The sequence below is a fragment of the Ambystoma mexicanum genome, chromosome 11, assembly GCF_040938575.1.
Source record: "Ambystoma mexicanum isolate Mex_15411 chromosome 11, UKY_AmexF1_1, whole genome shotgun sequence".
NCBI classification, from domain to species: domain Eukaryota; kingdom Metazoa; phylum Chordata; class Amphibia; order Caudata; family Ambystomatidae; genus Ambystoma; species Ambystoma mexicanum.
The window spans coordinates 1,410,431,208-1,410,449,997 of record NC_090934.1 but is presented as its reverse complement, the minus strand read 5'-3'; the positions used below and the strand labels follow the sequence as shown (position 1 = coordinate 1,410,449,997).

General features: G+C 46.7%; 1 protein-coding gene across 1 annotated transcript in view; it reads right to left on the bottom strand.

Moving 5' to 3' along the window:
- Positions 1-18,790, bottom strand: part of IGF1R (insulin like growth factor 1 receptor) — a 1,701,728-nt gene that overhangs the window by 408,972 nt on the left and 1,273,966 nt on the right. Inside the window, exon 13 of the mRNA XM_069625053.1 lies at positions 4,210-4,349. Coding sequence (XP_069481154.1) covers positions 4,210-4,349 — 140 coding nt within the window. The remainder of the gene's footprint in view (positions 1-4,209; positions 4,350-18,790) is intronic.

Here is an 18,790-nt window from a genome sequence, read left to right as displayed (position 1 = left end):
TCCCAAAACAGTGTGGCTTCAGCTACAACGCCCCTCTGTATAGAAAGGCTGGATCGGTTGGAAGGAGCGTAGGGCCAATACCTCGGACAGGATCCAGACCCCTAGGGCTCGTCTGACTCGGGTATGCCTACTAAGTCTGCCAGACCGAGTATTCCGTAGAGAAACACTCTAGTGAAATGTAGGAGATCCTCCTCTGTGTTACTGGCAGAGTCCTAGTCTGTGTCCTGAATGATAGTAGCCATCGACAAGGATGAATCTTGAGTCTTGGGGGTCCTCTTGCTAGATTTGGGTGCTGTGGAGGAATCTCCTGAGCCATTGTCATAATCGGCACTGCAGGTGGCAGTACCGATTACCGTAGTATTGGTGATTTAGGATGCATTAGCTGTGGCACTGGCGAGGCAGGTGTCTGCGGAGATGTTGGTTGTTGCGCTGTTAGTGTTGTATGTGTCAGAGAAAGGGGCATAAGATCTTTTATCAGTCCTTTAAAATAATCTGCTATTTCACTGGACCTCATTAGGGTCTGGAATGTATAAAAGAGCCTGTCTTCGTGTGCTTGTGAATGTCCGACAGCGGAGGAAGTTGATATGGGGGTCCACGTTGAAGTCACCACCAGGGGTGCTGACAGCCATAAAGGTAGCAAAACCGGTACCCAGTATGGTTGACGTGATTGATAATCCCATGAAGACTATGGAGCAGAGGAACAGGATGGATATGCTGTTCTCCATTGTGATGTATTCCAGTTAGTCCGTGGAATGTATGCGTTACATAGGACCATGGGAGGAAGGAGATCGGCTATTCATGACCCCTGGAGGTGGATCTGGTAGCAAGCTCACCTGGGGAAGATGATACAAGTGACCATAATTCTGCTTTTCCTGTCCTTCACCCTGGTATAGGAATAGCTGAGGGCAGGACGTTGGGCAAAGGCTTGGCATGTTCTTTAGCCGTCATTAGCTTGGGGGTCAAGAATTTTGCACTTCTCAGCATGGCCTTGGATGTAGGCGACACACAGGATTTTTCCTGCGGGCATGGAGCCAAATGTGGCAGGTCCTGGGGTTTCTGTCAAGTAGAATATTTGTTATTCAATGGCGTATTAAAGGAATTTACATTTCATATATATTTTTACATTGCAGACATTGAAAGGGATACTTTCAACTGTTCCTTTTACCGCTGCTATCGAAAAGCAGTATTTTTAACGCTGTGAGCTCAGACTGCTCGTTTGATACAATCAAAAACATCACCCCGGAAAAACCATTCACCCCCCCCCCTCAAGAAAAAGAGCAATGGCGAAATGGTTCACCCCACTAATAGGCACCATGAAAAAGAACAACAAGAAGCTGGAATTGGAATGGAGGAAAGAATACAAGCAAGATAAGAAAACCCAGTTCGAGAAACAAATCCGGGCATACAAGAAGGAAATTCAAAAGGCAAAAAGAAGGCATTATGATGACAGAATCACCAATGCCACCAACACACAAAAATAAATGAGAAACCCTCCTGGTTGCGACAACACTCCAACCCCCATCAGAGAAACTGTGCAACAACTTGACAGACCATTTCAAGAACAAAATAAACCAACCACACTCAACTAACTGAACCTGTCAAGGAGCCACAGCACAAACTACAAAACTTCCCTGAAATATCAGCAGAGGCATTCATCAAGCTGGTAAAAAACAGCAAGAAAGCGGGATCACTCATTGGATCCATGCCCACTTGACATCTACAAATCAATCCTTGCACAAGGGACTCCTTCAGAATATTACAGAAACCTTTTAAATCTGTCACTCACAACAGGAACTGTACCATTATCAGCATATATTAAGCCTCTCTTAAAAAACACAAGTGGCAACGTGGATGATCTCTCCAACAACAGACCGATTTCAAAGATTCCCTACCCGGCAAAACTCCTAGAAATTTACCTATACAAATGAACCCAAGAACATCTAGAAAAACACCACTTGCTAGACCAAGCTCAAGTCGGCTTCAGACCTGCAAGAGGAACAGAATCGCCACAACGATCCATCTGGGATGACCTAAAAACAAATGCAAACTCTTACACAACCTCTGCTCTGATTCCGCTCGACCTCTCCGCAGCCTTTGACATAGTAAGCCATGACGCCCTAACCAAAAGATTGGAAGATAAAAGGTATAATGGACATGGCACTACTCTGGATTAAAACATTCCTTGCAGACAGGACAGAAACTGCATGGATAAAACCCTTCAAATCTACTCCCTGCGTTAACGACTGTGGAGTACCACAAGGATCCTCGTTATCACCTCTATACTTCAACATCTAAACAGGCTCCAGTGTTCAGGATCTTCAAAAAATACAACATCACATACTACAACTACCCAGACGACACTCAAATCATCTAAAAAATCGAAGACACTCAAGCCGATCACTCAACCCTAATAGAATGTCTGAAAGAAGTCTTTGACTGGATGAACGCCAACAACTTGAAAATCAACCCAGGAAAGACTGAAAGCATGATTATATCCAAAAACCAAGAGAACACCACCTACATTCCCTAGCCGACGGAAATGGGAGCCGCGCCCACCCCATCTAAGGTAGTAAAAAATCTAGGAGTCCTAATAGACAACGCTCTAACCTCAGAACCACAAGTTAAAAAATAATACATTGGCTCCCAATCAAAACATCAAACATCGCATCACGTTCAAGACAATGTGCATAACACACAGGGCAATCAGTGGACAGGGAACTGAATTCCTACAAACCAACCAGACCCCTTAGATCAAGCAATGAAACCTGCCTGGAACCAAAACCATATGTCAAGAAAAAATTAGGGAGCTAATTAGGGAGCTCCTCTTTCTCCCAACTGGCCGGAAAAACTTGGAACAAGCTCCTGAAAGAAATAAACAGCAAAGACCCCCTAAAATTTAGAAAACTTCTAAAAACCTGGCTCTTCAACACCTCAGAACCAAACTGAAACAACTAAACAATCTAACAGGAAACACATAGAACAGATTTACAGAATATATAATGACATAGACAACACCCAGAACCGACTAAGGAAACTCTGACAATAACAAAGAATCAACACTAGGTGGAATAGAACACAAGCGACAACCCCATGAGGAAGGATTTAGCATACATGCCCAACACTACCTACAACCTTATATCTAAATTATTCCAAGGACAACATTTGGACTGAATCGGGAACACTGGCCTGCGCCGGTCCAAGACAGAATTGTAAAAGATAGCAAGTACCTAATGTGAACACTAGCTTGCGTCACATCTAGATGGGATTGCGAGGGTTAGCAATACCACTCGTTGGAACTATGAATGTAGGCAAAGTGCCATTCTTGGACAGAGTTGTGGACGTTGGCCTGCGTCACATCTAGACACGAGTGGGCGTGCCCGCCAGTGCCACATCTGGACGGAGTAGCGGGTGCTGGCCGCTGCCCCATCTAGACTGCATTGGAAATACTGCCAGTGCCATATTTGGATAGAGCTGTGAATGCTGGCTTGATTCCCATCTGGATAGGTTTGGAGGATGGCTAGTGCCGCATCTGGATATAGCGGTCAATATTTACATGTGTCATATGGATACGATTGTGAATGTTGGCCAGTGCACGATCAGATAGAAATGTAGAGATAATCGCTCATCTCATCTAGAAATTCAGCACACATCACTTCTAGATACCAAGGCCGTTAACCAACCCATTAACAATTTCACACCTCTGCATACACCTCTCAAACTCTAACCAAACACAAACACAACCCTAAAGCACCACAAACCGCACAAACTTTACTAAACCGCAACAACAAAACAAACCACACGAAGGATACCGAACGGAAAGCACCGCCAAGCTCAGCGAACGGTGTTAACCGAACTGAAGCTGCCAACAGCACATCACTGCTCTCTTGCACTTATCCTGCTCGTTCCCACTAACTTCTCCCCCACCCCCTTTCCTTTTCAGATCCCCCAGGGGACCACTCCGGTGGTGATAGTGTGTGGTACAAATATCCTTTAACATTAACATTCTACGTTTACAGAGACGTTTGCTAATTGTGGCACACAAGTACATTTTGAGAAGCTTCTGGAAAATCACAAGTCACATGAGGTTTGTGGATTTCTCCTTGTCAATATTACCAGTGAGAGGTAAGTGCTGGCACACCAGCACACATAAAATTTATGTCAAACCGTGCAATAGACAAACAGTAACAAACTGTTTCCAAGTATGCTCACCACCTCTCCTTGTTGCTTGTATTCTATATAATACATCAATATCAGCCCATTTGGGAATACAGGCTCAGACCACTTCAGGATTACTGCATTATCTTCACCACCTTCCCATGTGACGACTCCAGGAATATCATCTGCCCCCGCTGTAAGACAAAGAACATACAAAGTTAGAATTCTAACATCCCCAAATTGATCAACATACAATGAGTCACAATTGTCTACCATAGAATTCAGAATGTTGGCAAACAATTAGATAATGTGGCGTTATGTACCCGTTCCACAGGCATCACTGTGGGGTCAGGGCCTGAGGTAACTGCCTGAGAGAAGCAAAGGCAGTTAAGGTGGGCCCTGGGCTCTTAGCTCCCCGCCCCAGGGTGATGCCTGTGGAACAGGTACATAAGGCCATTAGCACCCGTCACATGGGCAGTGACATGGCTAATTAACAGTATTCTTGCTCCGTGATAGGGGTGAGTCGCTGCGTCCAGTTCTTGGAACTAAAATACTTTTCCAAGATGGCCACCATGGAAGGGGAAGGTAGGGCTCCGTATGGAGCCCTTCTTCCCCTTCCATATGGACATCGGGAGCAGAGCGGAAGGTGGGCTGGGGCACTGAGTGGCATCACAGCCGAAATAAGGTACGTTTGGGGGAGGAATAAAATAAAATAAACGGGCACGAAGGTGGGGGGGCCAGATGGCGGCGGGGGGAGCCAGATGTTAGGCAGCATGGAACACATGCTTTCACTGGCGATTCAGGCCTGCGTTCCTAGCCACCCGATTGGCTGGCTTCTCCTGCCAGGGTGCTAATTGTAGTTTTTGCACCAACAGAGGAAAGCCCAATGAATGTGGGCTGATAAAATATTGTATTTATTGTTCCAGTATATTACAATGCACAATCAGTGGTTAGTTCTAAGTAAAGCAAAAACAGGTTTGTAAGGTCCTTTGTAAAAGCAAGTCCTTTAGGTTTTGACCGGAATTATATGGTCAAGTAGAGAAGTTTGGGAGGCAGGAGCCCAATGACACATATTTACAGATGGAAAGGGCTCAACCACTCAGAGCTCCTAGAAGGAGATTTAGGCCAAGGGCTGGGTTAATCAGGTTGAAAACAGAAGACAAACTCAGTTATCTCTAGGTACTGTGACTAATTCCTTGAATTAGTCACTTCTCCCCAAGGGTGATCCCCCACCATAGCCCCCCGTAAGGCTATGGAGGTGAGCCTGCTCCGCAACACTCTGCCTATAGGTCGAGGCAAGCTGAACCCAACTGGAGAGACTCCCCCTTTGGGGACAAGGGCTCCTGTTCCTGTGAGGAACTCCGTAGGAAACCTGCTATCAGTACCTCTTCAAAAACATCCAGGAAAGAAATGTATGAAGAACATACCAAAATGTGCTGTCATCAAGAAACTGATTACTTCTTTGGAGGAAGTTACCTTTTAGTGAGACAAGGAAAAAGATCTGTGGAGGAGTACAGAAGGCAGAACAAACAGATACGAGACTGCGCCGGGGAAGTCCCACGGATTCGTAATAAAAGAAAGGAGAGGAGACTGGAGAGACAGAGTGGAAGCAGGCGAGCTAAGAAGCTGTTAGCTGGCTTACACAGAGAAAAATCTGGATGCCACAGCGTTCTGTAATCGTGAGGAAGCAAACTGCAGAACCAGACGTGCAGCGTTGGGAAACCAGAGAGAGGAGAGAAGCTGTTATGGACAAGAGGTACCCTTATCCTGAGTTTCTCGAGTGGTGGGGTGACCACAACAGAGCTGTGGTGGACCAGAGGTCCTGTGAACAGCGCTGACACCACTCTGCTAGAACCAACGTGGAACCTACCGGCAGACGAGATACCGGGGAAACAGCGTGTGCAGAAAAACAAATGAAACACTACAAAGGAACCATGAGAGGCCAATCTGAGAAATCGAAGAGAGTATCTGCGAGAAACCTGAGGGTATCCTCCCTCCTACTACCCCTGGATCCCCTTCTCAGGTGGCCAGGGAAAGGCAATTGCTTTTGGATCTTGACCCGGGTGTGGAGAAGCGAGGTAGGTTCACCTGGGTGGAGGGTTCTTGGGGATTGGGAGTAGAGTACCCTCAGGCGAGACATGGTATCTACCTTTCCCTATTGAAGACCAACCTAACCCTCCCCAAGCCTTTATAGGCTATTGTACAACATCTTCCCTCACATTCCCACACTTTACCAAAGACAGTACTGGGACGAGGAAGAGGCCACTAGGAGAAATTAACACTAGTTCCTTTCACCCTCCAATACTGGGACGAGGAAGATGTCTGCAAAGTACTGTGAAGGTCAACTATGGTCAGGCAAGTTCAATTGGGAGCTTACACCCGTAACCTGCCTATTGTTTTCTCGTGTATGAAAGGAGACCAAAGGAGCAACAGGGAGGCCTGAGTGGGAGAGACCAATACGGGACCCTTTCTGTGAGAAAGCCAGGATGCCCACCGAAGTCCCAGAAGACCTGTGGAGCCCAAAGTGAGGTGGGCGTTACTGCCACAGGTGTGGGAGCCTCATGAACATGAGAAAGTAGCCGGAGCTGCGAAAAAAGAAAGAAAGAAGAAAGGATGCCATCTGGGGAAGAGGAGTGGAGTTGCCGGAATGTGCTCAAAAGCACCCAGAGTGCGAGCAGTGCTTGCAGAGACCAGACCGCCAGCCTGTGAAGAAGCAGCAAAGCAGTAGCAGAGCATCCGGAGAGGAACGCAGAGGACCGGTGAGTGCACCCAAATCCGGGGCGGTCCTAGGGGCTACGCCCGAGTAACAGTATGAAGCAAAATTTAATCCAAACTGAATAAAACTTGATGCAAATATCGAATTGAATTAAATGACTTGAAGCAAAGTTAAACTAAGCATATTGAATACTGAACTGAATGAACACTCGTAGCAAAGCTAAATCATACCCATGAATACCAAGTTGAGTGAAACTTTGTGGGAAAAGCTGTTAGCTGATGAAATTCAAACGGCAAAGTGCCCATTTTAAAACAACCTACGAAAAAGAACGCAAATGTAAAAGAGTGCGACAGAAAGGTGGGAAATTAATAAGACCACCACAAAGTGCACTATATGAATGGAGACAGTGTGGCAAGGGCAAAGATCGGCATAATACGTGCAACACACTAGGGCAAAGCCAAGAGGAGGACCAGGAGAAGCAAGGAGAGTGTGAAGCTGCACAAAGTCAAGGGGCCAACAAAGAGAAGCTAAACGTATGTCAATTTGGACACAGGGCAAATACAGAAGAACCTGTGGGGGCTGAAGAGCCTAGGGTTCCTGGTTGCGCGACCTGTAATGGGTGGACCGTGTGGTCTGATAACTGCGCCTAGACCAGGGAGCCCTAAATTGTGAAAACTAACGAGTTATATTTACTCGCTTCTGACCCAATTCGTATGTGTTATGGGGGTCTCTATATTACTATTCACTTCTTGTATCTTCTTGTGTGCACATGCGTGATTATATCTCCTTCAGAAATATCTTTTACCCTCTCATAGTCCTCCTGACCACTGTATATTGGGTTCATGGCATGAACTGTTTTTCTGTTATTTGTGGGAAGTAATGGTTTTCAAAATCTAGCAGTCTTCGTCCCTTCATCTGCCAAGGAACGTTACTCTTAAAGTTCCCTTCCAGTAAGTATCCTGGATTTTTTAACCTTTTTTTGGGAGCTGGTGTCGTGGTCTGCACGCTTCTAAACGTCAACGGAGTTCCACTTCATAGATGTCTCTCCAACGGTTCCGGAGCTTCTCCCTCGCTGCATAGCATTTTCAGCGTGACATTCTGTAAGACTATTGTAGGGCCGTAGCTTCTGGGGTTGTATTCCCATTGAAACAGGGTCCTCCCCGCTGGTTTCACCAGGCTTCGCTCTCCTTAATACTGGGGTTTTCTGTCCCTGTTTTACCATGGCACTTGCTGTCCGCCTGCCACACCACTGCAGGAAGTGGCTGTCTTCCTGTTCTTTCTGCCGGTCTTGCGGCAATGGTGCCGACAGCTTACCAGTGTTGCAGTGAGTATTCCTGTCCCGGGGAACTCATTTGATCATTGTAGTTCCTTACGAGACCAGCTCTTTGGTTTTCCCACGGGTGGCAAGCTCGTCACTCTGCTGACTTTTCTACGCCATCCGCCGCCTCATTAGTGGGCTCGGCTGATATTGCAGCAAGCCGGTCCAAATGCCTGCTTGTGTGCCTCATAGGCCTCCTCTGTTTCCTCTTCTTAGGCCACCACCACCACTACTACTTCTACAGCTGTTCCAAATACGGCGGGTGACTCTTCCAGTACAACTCCCACTACTTCCACAGCTACTACTCCTTCCTGTCCCTCTTCTTTTTTATTGTCAGCTTTTCCAATGGACATTTGTGATGTCATCTTTGATATCCTGGGTGTTAGTCTTAGCAGTGCAGGGTGTTGGCACGAGTTATAGGTGCATAGCTTACCATAACTGGCGAATTTCAAGGGTTTTTCGGTTTTACTTGGAACCATAACGTCCCTTTAACAAAGTTTTTTTTACTGAATTTCATAGGTTTTTAGTAGCGTAACTTAACCATAATGTCCCTTTAACAAAGTTCTTTTTACTGAATTTCATAGGTTTTTATTAGCGCAACTTAACCATAATGTCTACGAACATCTGACTTCATTGCACACATTCCGGAGAATGCCACATGACCATATGCTGGTGCACAGCATGATGATGTGCCCGAGAACCCTGTACGCACTTCACAATAAGATCTGTGCTTCGTGGACACTGTGGAACTACATTTTCTACTGATGTAGGAACTTGCAACTTCAACATTTCCCTTGCTCAGCTCCAATACCTATTCGTACTCAGCCATTTGCCAATCTAGTACACAGTACATACTTTTAGCAAAACTACTATTTATCTTAAAATGACATCAGCTAAGGGCATCACTCCTCCCCATGACACACCACCACTGCTGTAATCAAAGAGCATCAGAAACACTGCCCCCTACCTTAGAAATAACACATGCGCAACATTTTCCCCTGTCCACCTGGCCCTGTGTTTGGTGCCTCTTCCCTCATTTCCCTTCCTGACCTTTCGTCGTTAGCTCTTCTGCCAAAAAAAAGCCATTCAAAAACAAAATAAATGTTCCTTTAGGAACCACCTTTCACAGGTAAAAAATAGAACTAAAAAAAATAACCGCATAGACTCAATCTACTTTATATTTCTCAGTAAAGTACATAGACTCAAAAGATTTTCCAACATTTCCATTTGCATTTTGTGTTATGCTAATGGGAATATTGTGGCGTTCAACCTCCGTTCCAAAAACTGGAACGGTGGATAACAGCCCAGCAGCCCAAGTTATCACTCAATCGAAGTGAGGGTGGATAACGAGGTCTCTAGACCATTATCCCCCCATTCCAGCCCCTGAAAAGGGGGATGAAGGCCATTAGCAGCCTAGGTTTCCAAAGCGGTAACTCGTGCTACTAAAAAAAAGAGGATTTTTCGTCCTATACCGGGACGCGTCCCGGTTTAGGAAGTAAAATCCTTTTCCAAGATGGCAACCCAGGAAAGGGAAGGCGAGGGTTCATACAGGGCCCCTCTTTGCTTTACATGGCAGCCTGCAGAAGGCAAAAAGAACACCCCATGACCATTATTACCACAAACACATTTTTCTTTCCTTTCAAATCTATGCTCATTTCTAATAACGTTACCACAAAGCCAGTCCCAGGTGCACATGGCCACTTTAATCCTAAGTGTTGTCCCTTCTGGTCATGGGCAGTAGCCATATTGTCCGGATCATGACCTTATACCATAACCCCGACATTCTGGCTACAGCCTACCCCTCAGTCACCAAAGCTATAACTCTATTGTTTTTAACTGCATTATGACACTTGTCAAATAAGAAAACACTTCCACATTTGTAAAACCATGCTTTCCGATCCTTGCCAATGAGCCTTACGCAAATTTGCTAGAAATCCACCCACATTTTATTTTTTCAAAACTGTCAAATGAATGCACATACAACCGTCATATAAGCTGTGCACAAAATCTCAAAAAACGTTGTAAAATCATTCGAAACCAAGGCAGAAATATTCCACCCATCATCATCACCCTTGACCTCCCCAAACATTATTTCTTAAGTTTCACAAGTGCAATGCTCAGAAAATATAATTGTACCGAGGGTTCGACCATGTATTTTTATACATAGGTTGATCTATCGCAAACATTTCCAAATCACCTTACCTCATTTCTCCTCTTTTAGAAACATACGAAATCTGGCAGCAGGGTGCGCCCATCTTGTGCTATTCTCATCCATTGCTGCATCTGCCTAAGGTAAACTGCTATGGCGTCACTAAATCATATGCCTCGCTCCTGACCCTCACATAACCAACCCTAGTGATATTCAACACCTTTCTCTGTGACATTCCTCTTCAGCGTAGGCAAATGCGCCCATAATCACCTACGTGACGTAGAACCCGAAAATCAACACACATCGACTAACAACATAGCTTGTCACAATTCAAAATATTAAACCGGTCTTTAAAAGAAAGCAATAACACTGTACAATTTGTAAAGTACTTTTATTTCACAATGAACTCTCCGAGAACATCCGACTATTCCCATATTCAATGAAATTGCAAATTTTTTGTTTCTTCGCTCATGGTCGAAAATGTTAATCGTGACGCACACATTGTTCTTTTTGCATACACAAAGTGTTTGTTTTCAATAAACCAACCGCTTGGGTCGCACAGTGAATTCCAGGGCGTCTGCATCAACTTGGGCCTAGAGCACCATAAAAGATGTTATGTTACTCCTAATTGCTAGTGCAGCGTACGGGCACATGGGCCCTGTGCGATCGTCCCACAAAACAGTCACGGTGAGCCAGCCGTTGATGACTAGGTGTACCTGGCGAATAAAGAAGCCATCAGTTGGCATCTGGAATCCATGGCAATCGCAGTAAGGCAGCATGTAGCTATTTTGAAAACCTAACAGAAAATAAGTACCAATACCCGACCTTTATCACACTATATCTATTGATTTCTTAATTTGGCATAGAGTTTAAACTAACGATTAACATACACATCAAACAATCTCAAAAAATACAAAAACAACGTGGAAACTGATACAAAATTGGATATGGTCATACATGACATTTTAAAGAAATATTAGCGTTCAACCTGGGTAGATCTAGTGATAGTCTACATACACCTAGATTCTGCACTCCCCATAGCTACATAAAAAGACAACCACACAGAAAGATAGTACGTGAGTTACATTGCCAAAATTAAAACTTCAGATAATAATAAGTTAATGCTCGTTCCGGTGTACAGTCGTCAAAAGCAAACTTACAGGATATTCACCGTCTCCATTCTCTTCGCGTAACTCGGTCAGTGATGCTCAATGCGCTCACACCAAAGAATCTTCCTGAACTGATTTTACATGTTCCTTACACACTTTTGGAATGCATAACCTTATCAAATGTTCATTATTACAAACCTCCTCTCACTGCATTTCTCACAAAAGGATCCCTTTCTCTCAAGGACAAAAAACAATTGACCCTTATAGTTTCTGTCCCATGCGTGGGCTTCCTTAGCTCGCAACCAAAAAATCAAAGCTGGTGACCTTCACTCAGAATCTAAATACATTCTCACTTTGCAACAACATGGCTCAACGCATTCATGAGAACTTGTACTTGCATACACGTGCAGTGCCGCTGTTTCCATCAAACACTGCAGGTGGCTGCCTCAGATGCCAAACTCTAGGAGGCGCCAGTCTGACTCCAATATTATGTTAAATACATTGTTACACAGATACATTAGTCCTTCGCCTGTACTTTACGCACATTATAATAAGGAACACCTCCAAATGTAACGTATGACTTTCGTGACAGAAAAAACAATTTTTTTGCTTCTTGCTGCCACATCCCATCCCATCCTCATCAACCCTCACCTTTCGAGACGGTATTTGATAGGTTTAACAAGTGCAATGTGGTGTCTTGTTATATGTTTTTGCGGCGATGTCCGCGGACATCAAAACACAGATGAAAGATGGCGGGCGCATCAGAACAATCTGATGCACTTCACACTCTCCACCATCCAATGAGGGAACGCGTCACATGTCCGCGGACTTGATGCAAGCCGATTACCCAATCGGTGTCCTGTCTGCGGAGCGAAGAGGGAAGTGTTTCCGCGCAGCGGACATAGATATCACACATTTTTTTAGACCTACTTTTTCATCGTTTAAAAAAAAAAAACTACTGGATGGATTTCACCAAATTTGGTAAAAATCCGTCCAGCGGTTTGATCTGTAGCCGTGCGCAAAATTTTTCCCCCATTCAGTCTATGGGAAAAAAAGAAATTTTGGGACCCCCCCTATAACTTTGCCCCCCCTGGACCGAACCTCACCAAACTTTGCAAAAAAATTCCGATACTTTTTTTGCAAAGTTTGGTGAGGATTCGTCCAGGGGGAGCAAAGACGAATCCTCATCAAACTTTGCAAAAAAAGTATATATGGGCGGCTCTGATTTTTTTTTTTCGCCAAGTTGGTTGAGGTTTCGCGTGGGGAGGGCTTGGAGGGTTCTGGGCAAAGTTATAGAGGGGTCCCCAAAAAATGTTTTTCTCCATAGACTGAATGGGGAAAGACTTTGCGCACAGCGACAGGCCGAACGGCTGGACGGATTCTAACCAAATGTGCGGCAGGAGCGGGGGATTGTGTCAAAAAGTGTGCTTTTGTTTGTTTGGTGGAAATCCGACCAGTAGTTGTGTTGCAAAGAACTGAAATGTACGTCCCATGTATTTTAAATCTGCTTTCCTGAGCCTGGCCTTAATTGCAATGTACCGGGCTCTCCTCCTCTGGACCTGGAAAGTGTAGTCCGGATAGACTGCTATCTTGGCCGACACTCTCTGTATCGCTCCTCTCGATCTGGAGAAGGCTAGGATCTTCTCCTGGTCTTTGTAATTGAGTACCTTAGCTATTAGGGGATCCTGGCGGCAGTCGCTTGACAAAGGAGCAGTGCGCTCTTTCGATTGTGAACCCCTGTGTGAGTTCGCCGGCTCCTATTTCTTGAAGCAATATGTTTCCAATGTAGATGGTTGGGTCGGACCCTTCCGCCCCCTCTGGCAGTCCCACGATGCGCATATTTTGTTTTGGAGCTCGCCCTTCAGCCACCTCTGGTCTGTCTTCCAGCAGTTTGACCCTCTGTTGTAGGATGTCAATGTCTTTGGCTGCTTGCGTCTTTGCTTCCGTATTATCCTTGACCTGCTCTTCCAATTTAGTAGTGCGCTCTGCAATAGCGCGGACATCTTGTCTCAACAGTCCCACTTCAATTCTAACCGCGTCTAAATTGGCTTCCAATGTATTTTGCAGCATTGAAATGGCTTCCAGGATCTGCCTTTTCCCTTCGTCCGCCATCAAATTCTGGGCAGCTACCTGTGCTTGTCCCTTGTCACCATTGTCTGCCTTTTGCTGACCAGGTGGGCTTTTGGCAAAGATATCTAGGGTGCCCTGCTTATTCTTGGTCTTGTGATTCTTAGCCGCAATCTCTTCCTTTTGTCTCGCAACGTCAGCTGTGTGCCGTACCTTTCGGGGGTCTGTGCGACTATTTAGAGCGCCCAAATCCATCTGGATAGCCGGCCGGAGCTGCACGTGCCTGCTGCGCATGTCCAAGCAAGCACGTTATCAACCTCACAGTTTTCTGGCAACCTGGTCTCGTGTCTCTGCGCCCCTTGTATGGTTCTCTCACAGTGCGCCTAGGGTCTTTATCCCTGTGTCTATTAGAGAATCTTCTGTAACGTGCCTCTCATTTCAACCTTTCCTTTGATGTAGGCCCTCTTCTCCCTCTCTTTCACCTCCAGCAATGCACACTCAACGTTTCTTCTCCACCAGGGGCGGGCTGCGTTGCTGTGGGACTGCTTCCCTATCAGACCGCTGCACCGCCCCATGTTGAGGGCTGAGTCACTCTTCTACGGGGACCTTGCCTGTCCCGGATAAGTGATTACGCTGTTCTGTGTGTCCTATGTTATTGCAGTTGCTGTACCAGCTGGGGGTGCCTGTCACTACTCTCTGTGGAGCACTTATGATAGATTGTGGATCTGTCCCCCCACTGTCCTGGTATACTCTGCTGCACACTTCTCTTCAGGATCTGGTGCGCAGCGGAAACATTAGGCTTGGGGCTTCTCCTTTCCCCCTCCAGTGCGGATCAATTAGTGTCTGGCATATGAGCGCTATAGGCGCCATGTTTTCTATTATTTTTAGGAGTGGGGACGGCAGGAGGGCGCCCATCCGCGTTGGTGTTACGCTATGTTATATACGCGGGCCCCACTTCTTACCTCTGGGCCGGTGCTTGCCGGCCTCTCCCTCTGTGCACCATGCCGTCTTGTCCTCGCTCTGCGCAGCCCTGGGCTTCTCTGCAATTACTTCCCCTCTGGCAGTACTAGTGAGTGCGGTCCCTGCGAGCAGTTCGCCGGGGGGCCGTGTGCTCTTTACTCGTACGGCTGTCTGGCACGGCTCACCTGGGGAGCTCCGCTCCGTCTCCCACCACGGCCACAGTTCTGGTTGCAGCGCTGGCGCGGGCACTTGCCGCCCGCAGCTTCGGGCTTCCGCCTGTGCTCAGCCCAACAGTCCTGCACCCAGGTAACCAGCGAATTCCTCCACACCGCAGTTCCTGCGGTGATGTCCACTGCAACCAATTTCACCCAGCGGGGTGTCCGCCAACGCTTGCAGTTCGTCTCTGCTTCTAGTATGGCAGAGTGGACTCGTCTGCGTTCTTCGGTGGTCACGTCTCTACATTTTCCCGGCCGCCATTTTCCTTTTGTGTACTCCGAAATCGCCCGCAGCCAGTCTCTTTGGTGCGGCTGCCTCCAGGCAGTATGGCTCAGCTTGATCCTCGATCAGCAGCTTCCCCACGTTATATTGCAGCTATGCTTCTGCTTTCAATGCTGTATGGGCTGCGTTGACACCTAGTAACACAGGACATTACTATGACGATCTGCAGGTGCTCCGAGTGAGGATGTCTTCCTCACATGGCTGTTGGCCACGCACCCCTCACCTAGCACCCTTGTTATGGGCGTTTTTGGCCCCCCACCAATGGGACATCGAGTAGCCCTTGATTATACCCGCCTCCTCCTCTTCCCTTCAGATTCTGACCCTGTAGTACCAGATGACCCTGGGGTGCAAGAGGTTTTACCCGCTGGGCTGGAAGGAGGGCACATGTGAATCTATCAAAGATACCAATGCTGGAGAGCGGGAGTTACAGGTAAGAAACCTTCTCCAGCATTGGATCATTCAAAGATTCACATGCTGTGAATAGAATATGTAGCAGTGTACAGACACTGGAGGTGCATACAGGGAAACACCTGCACCCGCATACCTTACAGCCAATCCATAGGATCATACCTTACTGGAACAGGCAGTGTAGGACTGCTCTCCATGTCCGCACTTCTTCGGCATGTTGCTTCTGCAAGCATTAGTGCCTTGTGAAAGGTGACGCTTGGCAGATGTCTGATCAGAACCCCCCCCCCCCACCATGCCGCTGAAGCTGCTGTAGCTCTCAGTGAATGTGCATGTGGGGGAGCCTGGAGGAGCTTCCCTGCTCACTTGTGGCAGAAGACAATAGTCGACGAGATCCACCTTGCTAAGCTTTGTTTCGATAGAGCATTGCATTTATTAGTTTTGTCAAACGCTACCAAAAAAATAAAAATAAAAAAACGCTTCCACTTCAGGCGCCATGATTTGTTAGTGGGGGAGCGCTCTCCGCCGCCAGGACCAGTCGATCCCCCAGGACCTGTCGACCCTCTTGAGATATGGAGCCATGCCTCAGGCCCAGTGATTGAAGGTCATGGTGCAGAATTTTCCCTTTGCCTTGTGTTTATATTTATTTATTAGGTGCCAAAAGCTTGTAGGCATCAGGGCACCACAGAAACACAAGGACATTGCAGAAACGGGACAATACAAAATAGCAGTTCAGGCAAACAGGGAAACCTAGGGGAAGAGGTGGGTTTTCAGGAGTTTTCTAACACTGCAGATTGGCTTCTTTCCCGAAGTACAGGTGGAATGGCATTCCAGAATTGAGCGGATAGAACGGGGAAGGATCTTCCCAGACCCCTGCTCTTTTTAACTCTAGGCACTGCCAAGAACTCGGTGCTGAAGCACAGGTGCCTCAATGGGGTGTATGTAGGGTGTGTAAAGTTCCTTCAGATATTTAGGATCATTGCCAAAAACACATTTGTGGGTCACAGTAATGGCTTTGAAACGTATCCTGGCTGTGACAAGGAGCCAATGTGACACCCTACGAGCACTGGATACATGGGGCCTCATTGCGAGGTTTCCGGTCCGGTAACAATGGTACTAGTATGCTTGCCGGTACCGTTGTTACCGGACCGGTAAACTGAGTTGTGCTGAGGGTGCCTTTCATTCCGCCAGGTCTGCACTTGTGCAATGAAAGGCATCCACGAGCACTGCATGCCCTATGGGGCTCAAATGGGAATGGGGATATACCGGTACCCGTAAATGGGCAATTACCGGGTCCTGCGGGGCTGGAATACCCCAGTAATTGCCCATTCGCGGGTGCCGGATTTCCATGCCAGTATGGAGGTAGCCTTGCTGATTTTACTGGCAAGGCTACCTCCAACCTCGTAATGAGGCCCATGTGATAGGATGTACAAAAAACGAACAGCATCGTTTTGTACGATCTGCAGTGAGTTAATGCAGCGGGGTGAAGCCCCCAGTAGTAACGTGTTGCAGTAGTCCAGACGCAGTAATATAATTATCCTGGCTAAGGTGGCCTGTTTTTTTGGGGACAGAAAGGATTTCGCATGTCTGAATACTTTGAGATGGTAGTGTGCGCCATGAATGATCCCGTCAATGTGAGCCGTAGAGTTCACGTCTGCGTTCATGTGAACATCAAGAGTTTTCACTTTATTCCAAGTCGGTATGGTGTGGTTGCCAATGGACATAGAGTACTGTTATCCTCCGAATTTTCCTATAGCGTGCGCTGAGCCAAGTACCATCAATTCGGTTTTGGAGGGATTTGGACATCAATCCAGTCATTGATAGTGCTGTATATGTGCTTTAGCCGCGAAGAGATCTTGATTGTAGTTAACACTCAGATTAAAGATGAGTTGGGTGTCATCTGCGTAGTTAGAAAAGTACACATTCCGTGATGTCAGCAGGTCACACAAAGGCCAATGAATATTAAACAACGCAAGGGACAGACAGGCCACCTGTGGTACCCCAGCCTTGATGGATTCAGGCCCCGAAGACGCCTTTCCCCAACATACTCACGAGGTCCTGTTGCCAAGGAAAGGCGAGATCCAATTAAAGGCACTCTCAGAGCAGTGGCCAGGGAGGCTCAACTGACTCAGGAGGCAAGAATGCGTTAGCAAGTCGAAGGCAGCCGACAGATCCAAGAGTATCAATAGGCCTGTCTTCCCCTTTTCTACAATACACAACATTTTGGCCTGGAGGTCCACAAAGGCTGTCTCTCTCCCATGAGCAACCCGGAAACCCAATTGGTATGGGTGGAGAATATTCTTAGATTCCAGGTGGTTTTGGAACTTGTTAGTGGCAACTTTATCGATCACTTTCAGCAGGAAAACGGTGTTGGTTATGGGCCGTAAATTGCTGGGGTTGCTAGGATCTAAGCCGACTTCTTCGGCAGGGGCGAAACGACCACGTGCTTGTGACTGTCATGTATAGAGTCATCTCTAAATGAGGAGTTGACAGAACGGGCCACGAAGGGTGCAAAGGTGCCAGCACTTTTTGTTATGACTTTTGAAGGCAAAATTTCTCCCATGCAGGAGGTCGGCTATATAGCTTTCAAGATGTTAAGGATGCACATTACGGAGGTGGGAGAGAAAGAAAATGTGTCTGTGGATTGTAGCTTGCCACTTCTATTGGGAGTAGGATGAGATACGTGCAATTTCATAGAGACCACGATCTTCGAGTTAGCTAATGAGATTTTATTAGCAAATGCTTGTAGTTGGCTAGTCTTTGTGGGTGGGATCGATTTGCTGAGATTGCACCACTGGTTTCTCTAAACAACGATAGATTTCAAATAGTCTCTTCGGTTTATTAGCGACAGTCTCGATTTCTTTGTTGAAGAAGTCTTTTTTTCGCGTCACAAATTTGGCGATTATAAGTGGCGCAAATATGTTTCCATGCATCTTTATTCTCCATGGTCGGGTTTTTGACCCAAGCCCTTTCTAGTCTTCTCTTTTCTTCTTTAGTTTGCACCAGCAGGGAGGTAAACCAAAGTTGTTTATTTTGGGTGTCCCTCACTGTTTTCCGTCTGAGGGGGCGACTTCGTTCAGAAGGTTAGTCAAGTGTAAGTTGTAGGTCTTCACTTGCACTTCTGGGTGCACTCCATAATTTGCTTCAGGCATTTATCCAGTTATGATGTCTGGTCGATTGCTGAGTCGGATGGGTTTGTCCCTGGAGAGCTGGACCACAATGGTGTGCCAGGTCTGGCAAGGCCAGTCCGGCACAATGAGAATCACTTTGCAGGAGTGCCGCTTGATCTCCTGCATCGTTCTGCGTCTGATCGGGAACACATATGCGAAGAGGCCTTTGCATAGAAAAGAAAAGTGTTTCTGATTGAGCCCACGGCCTGCTGGTGTACCTGGCACACTTTTTGTTGTGGATTG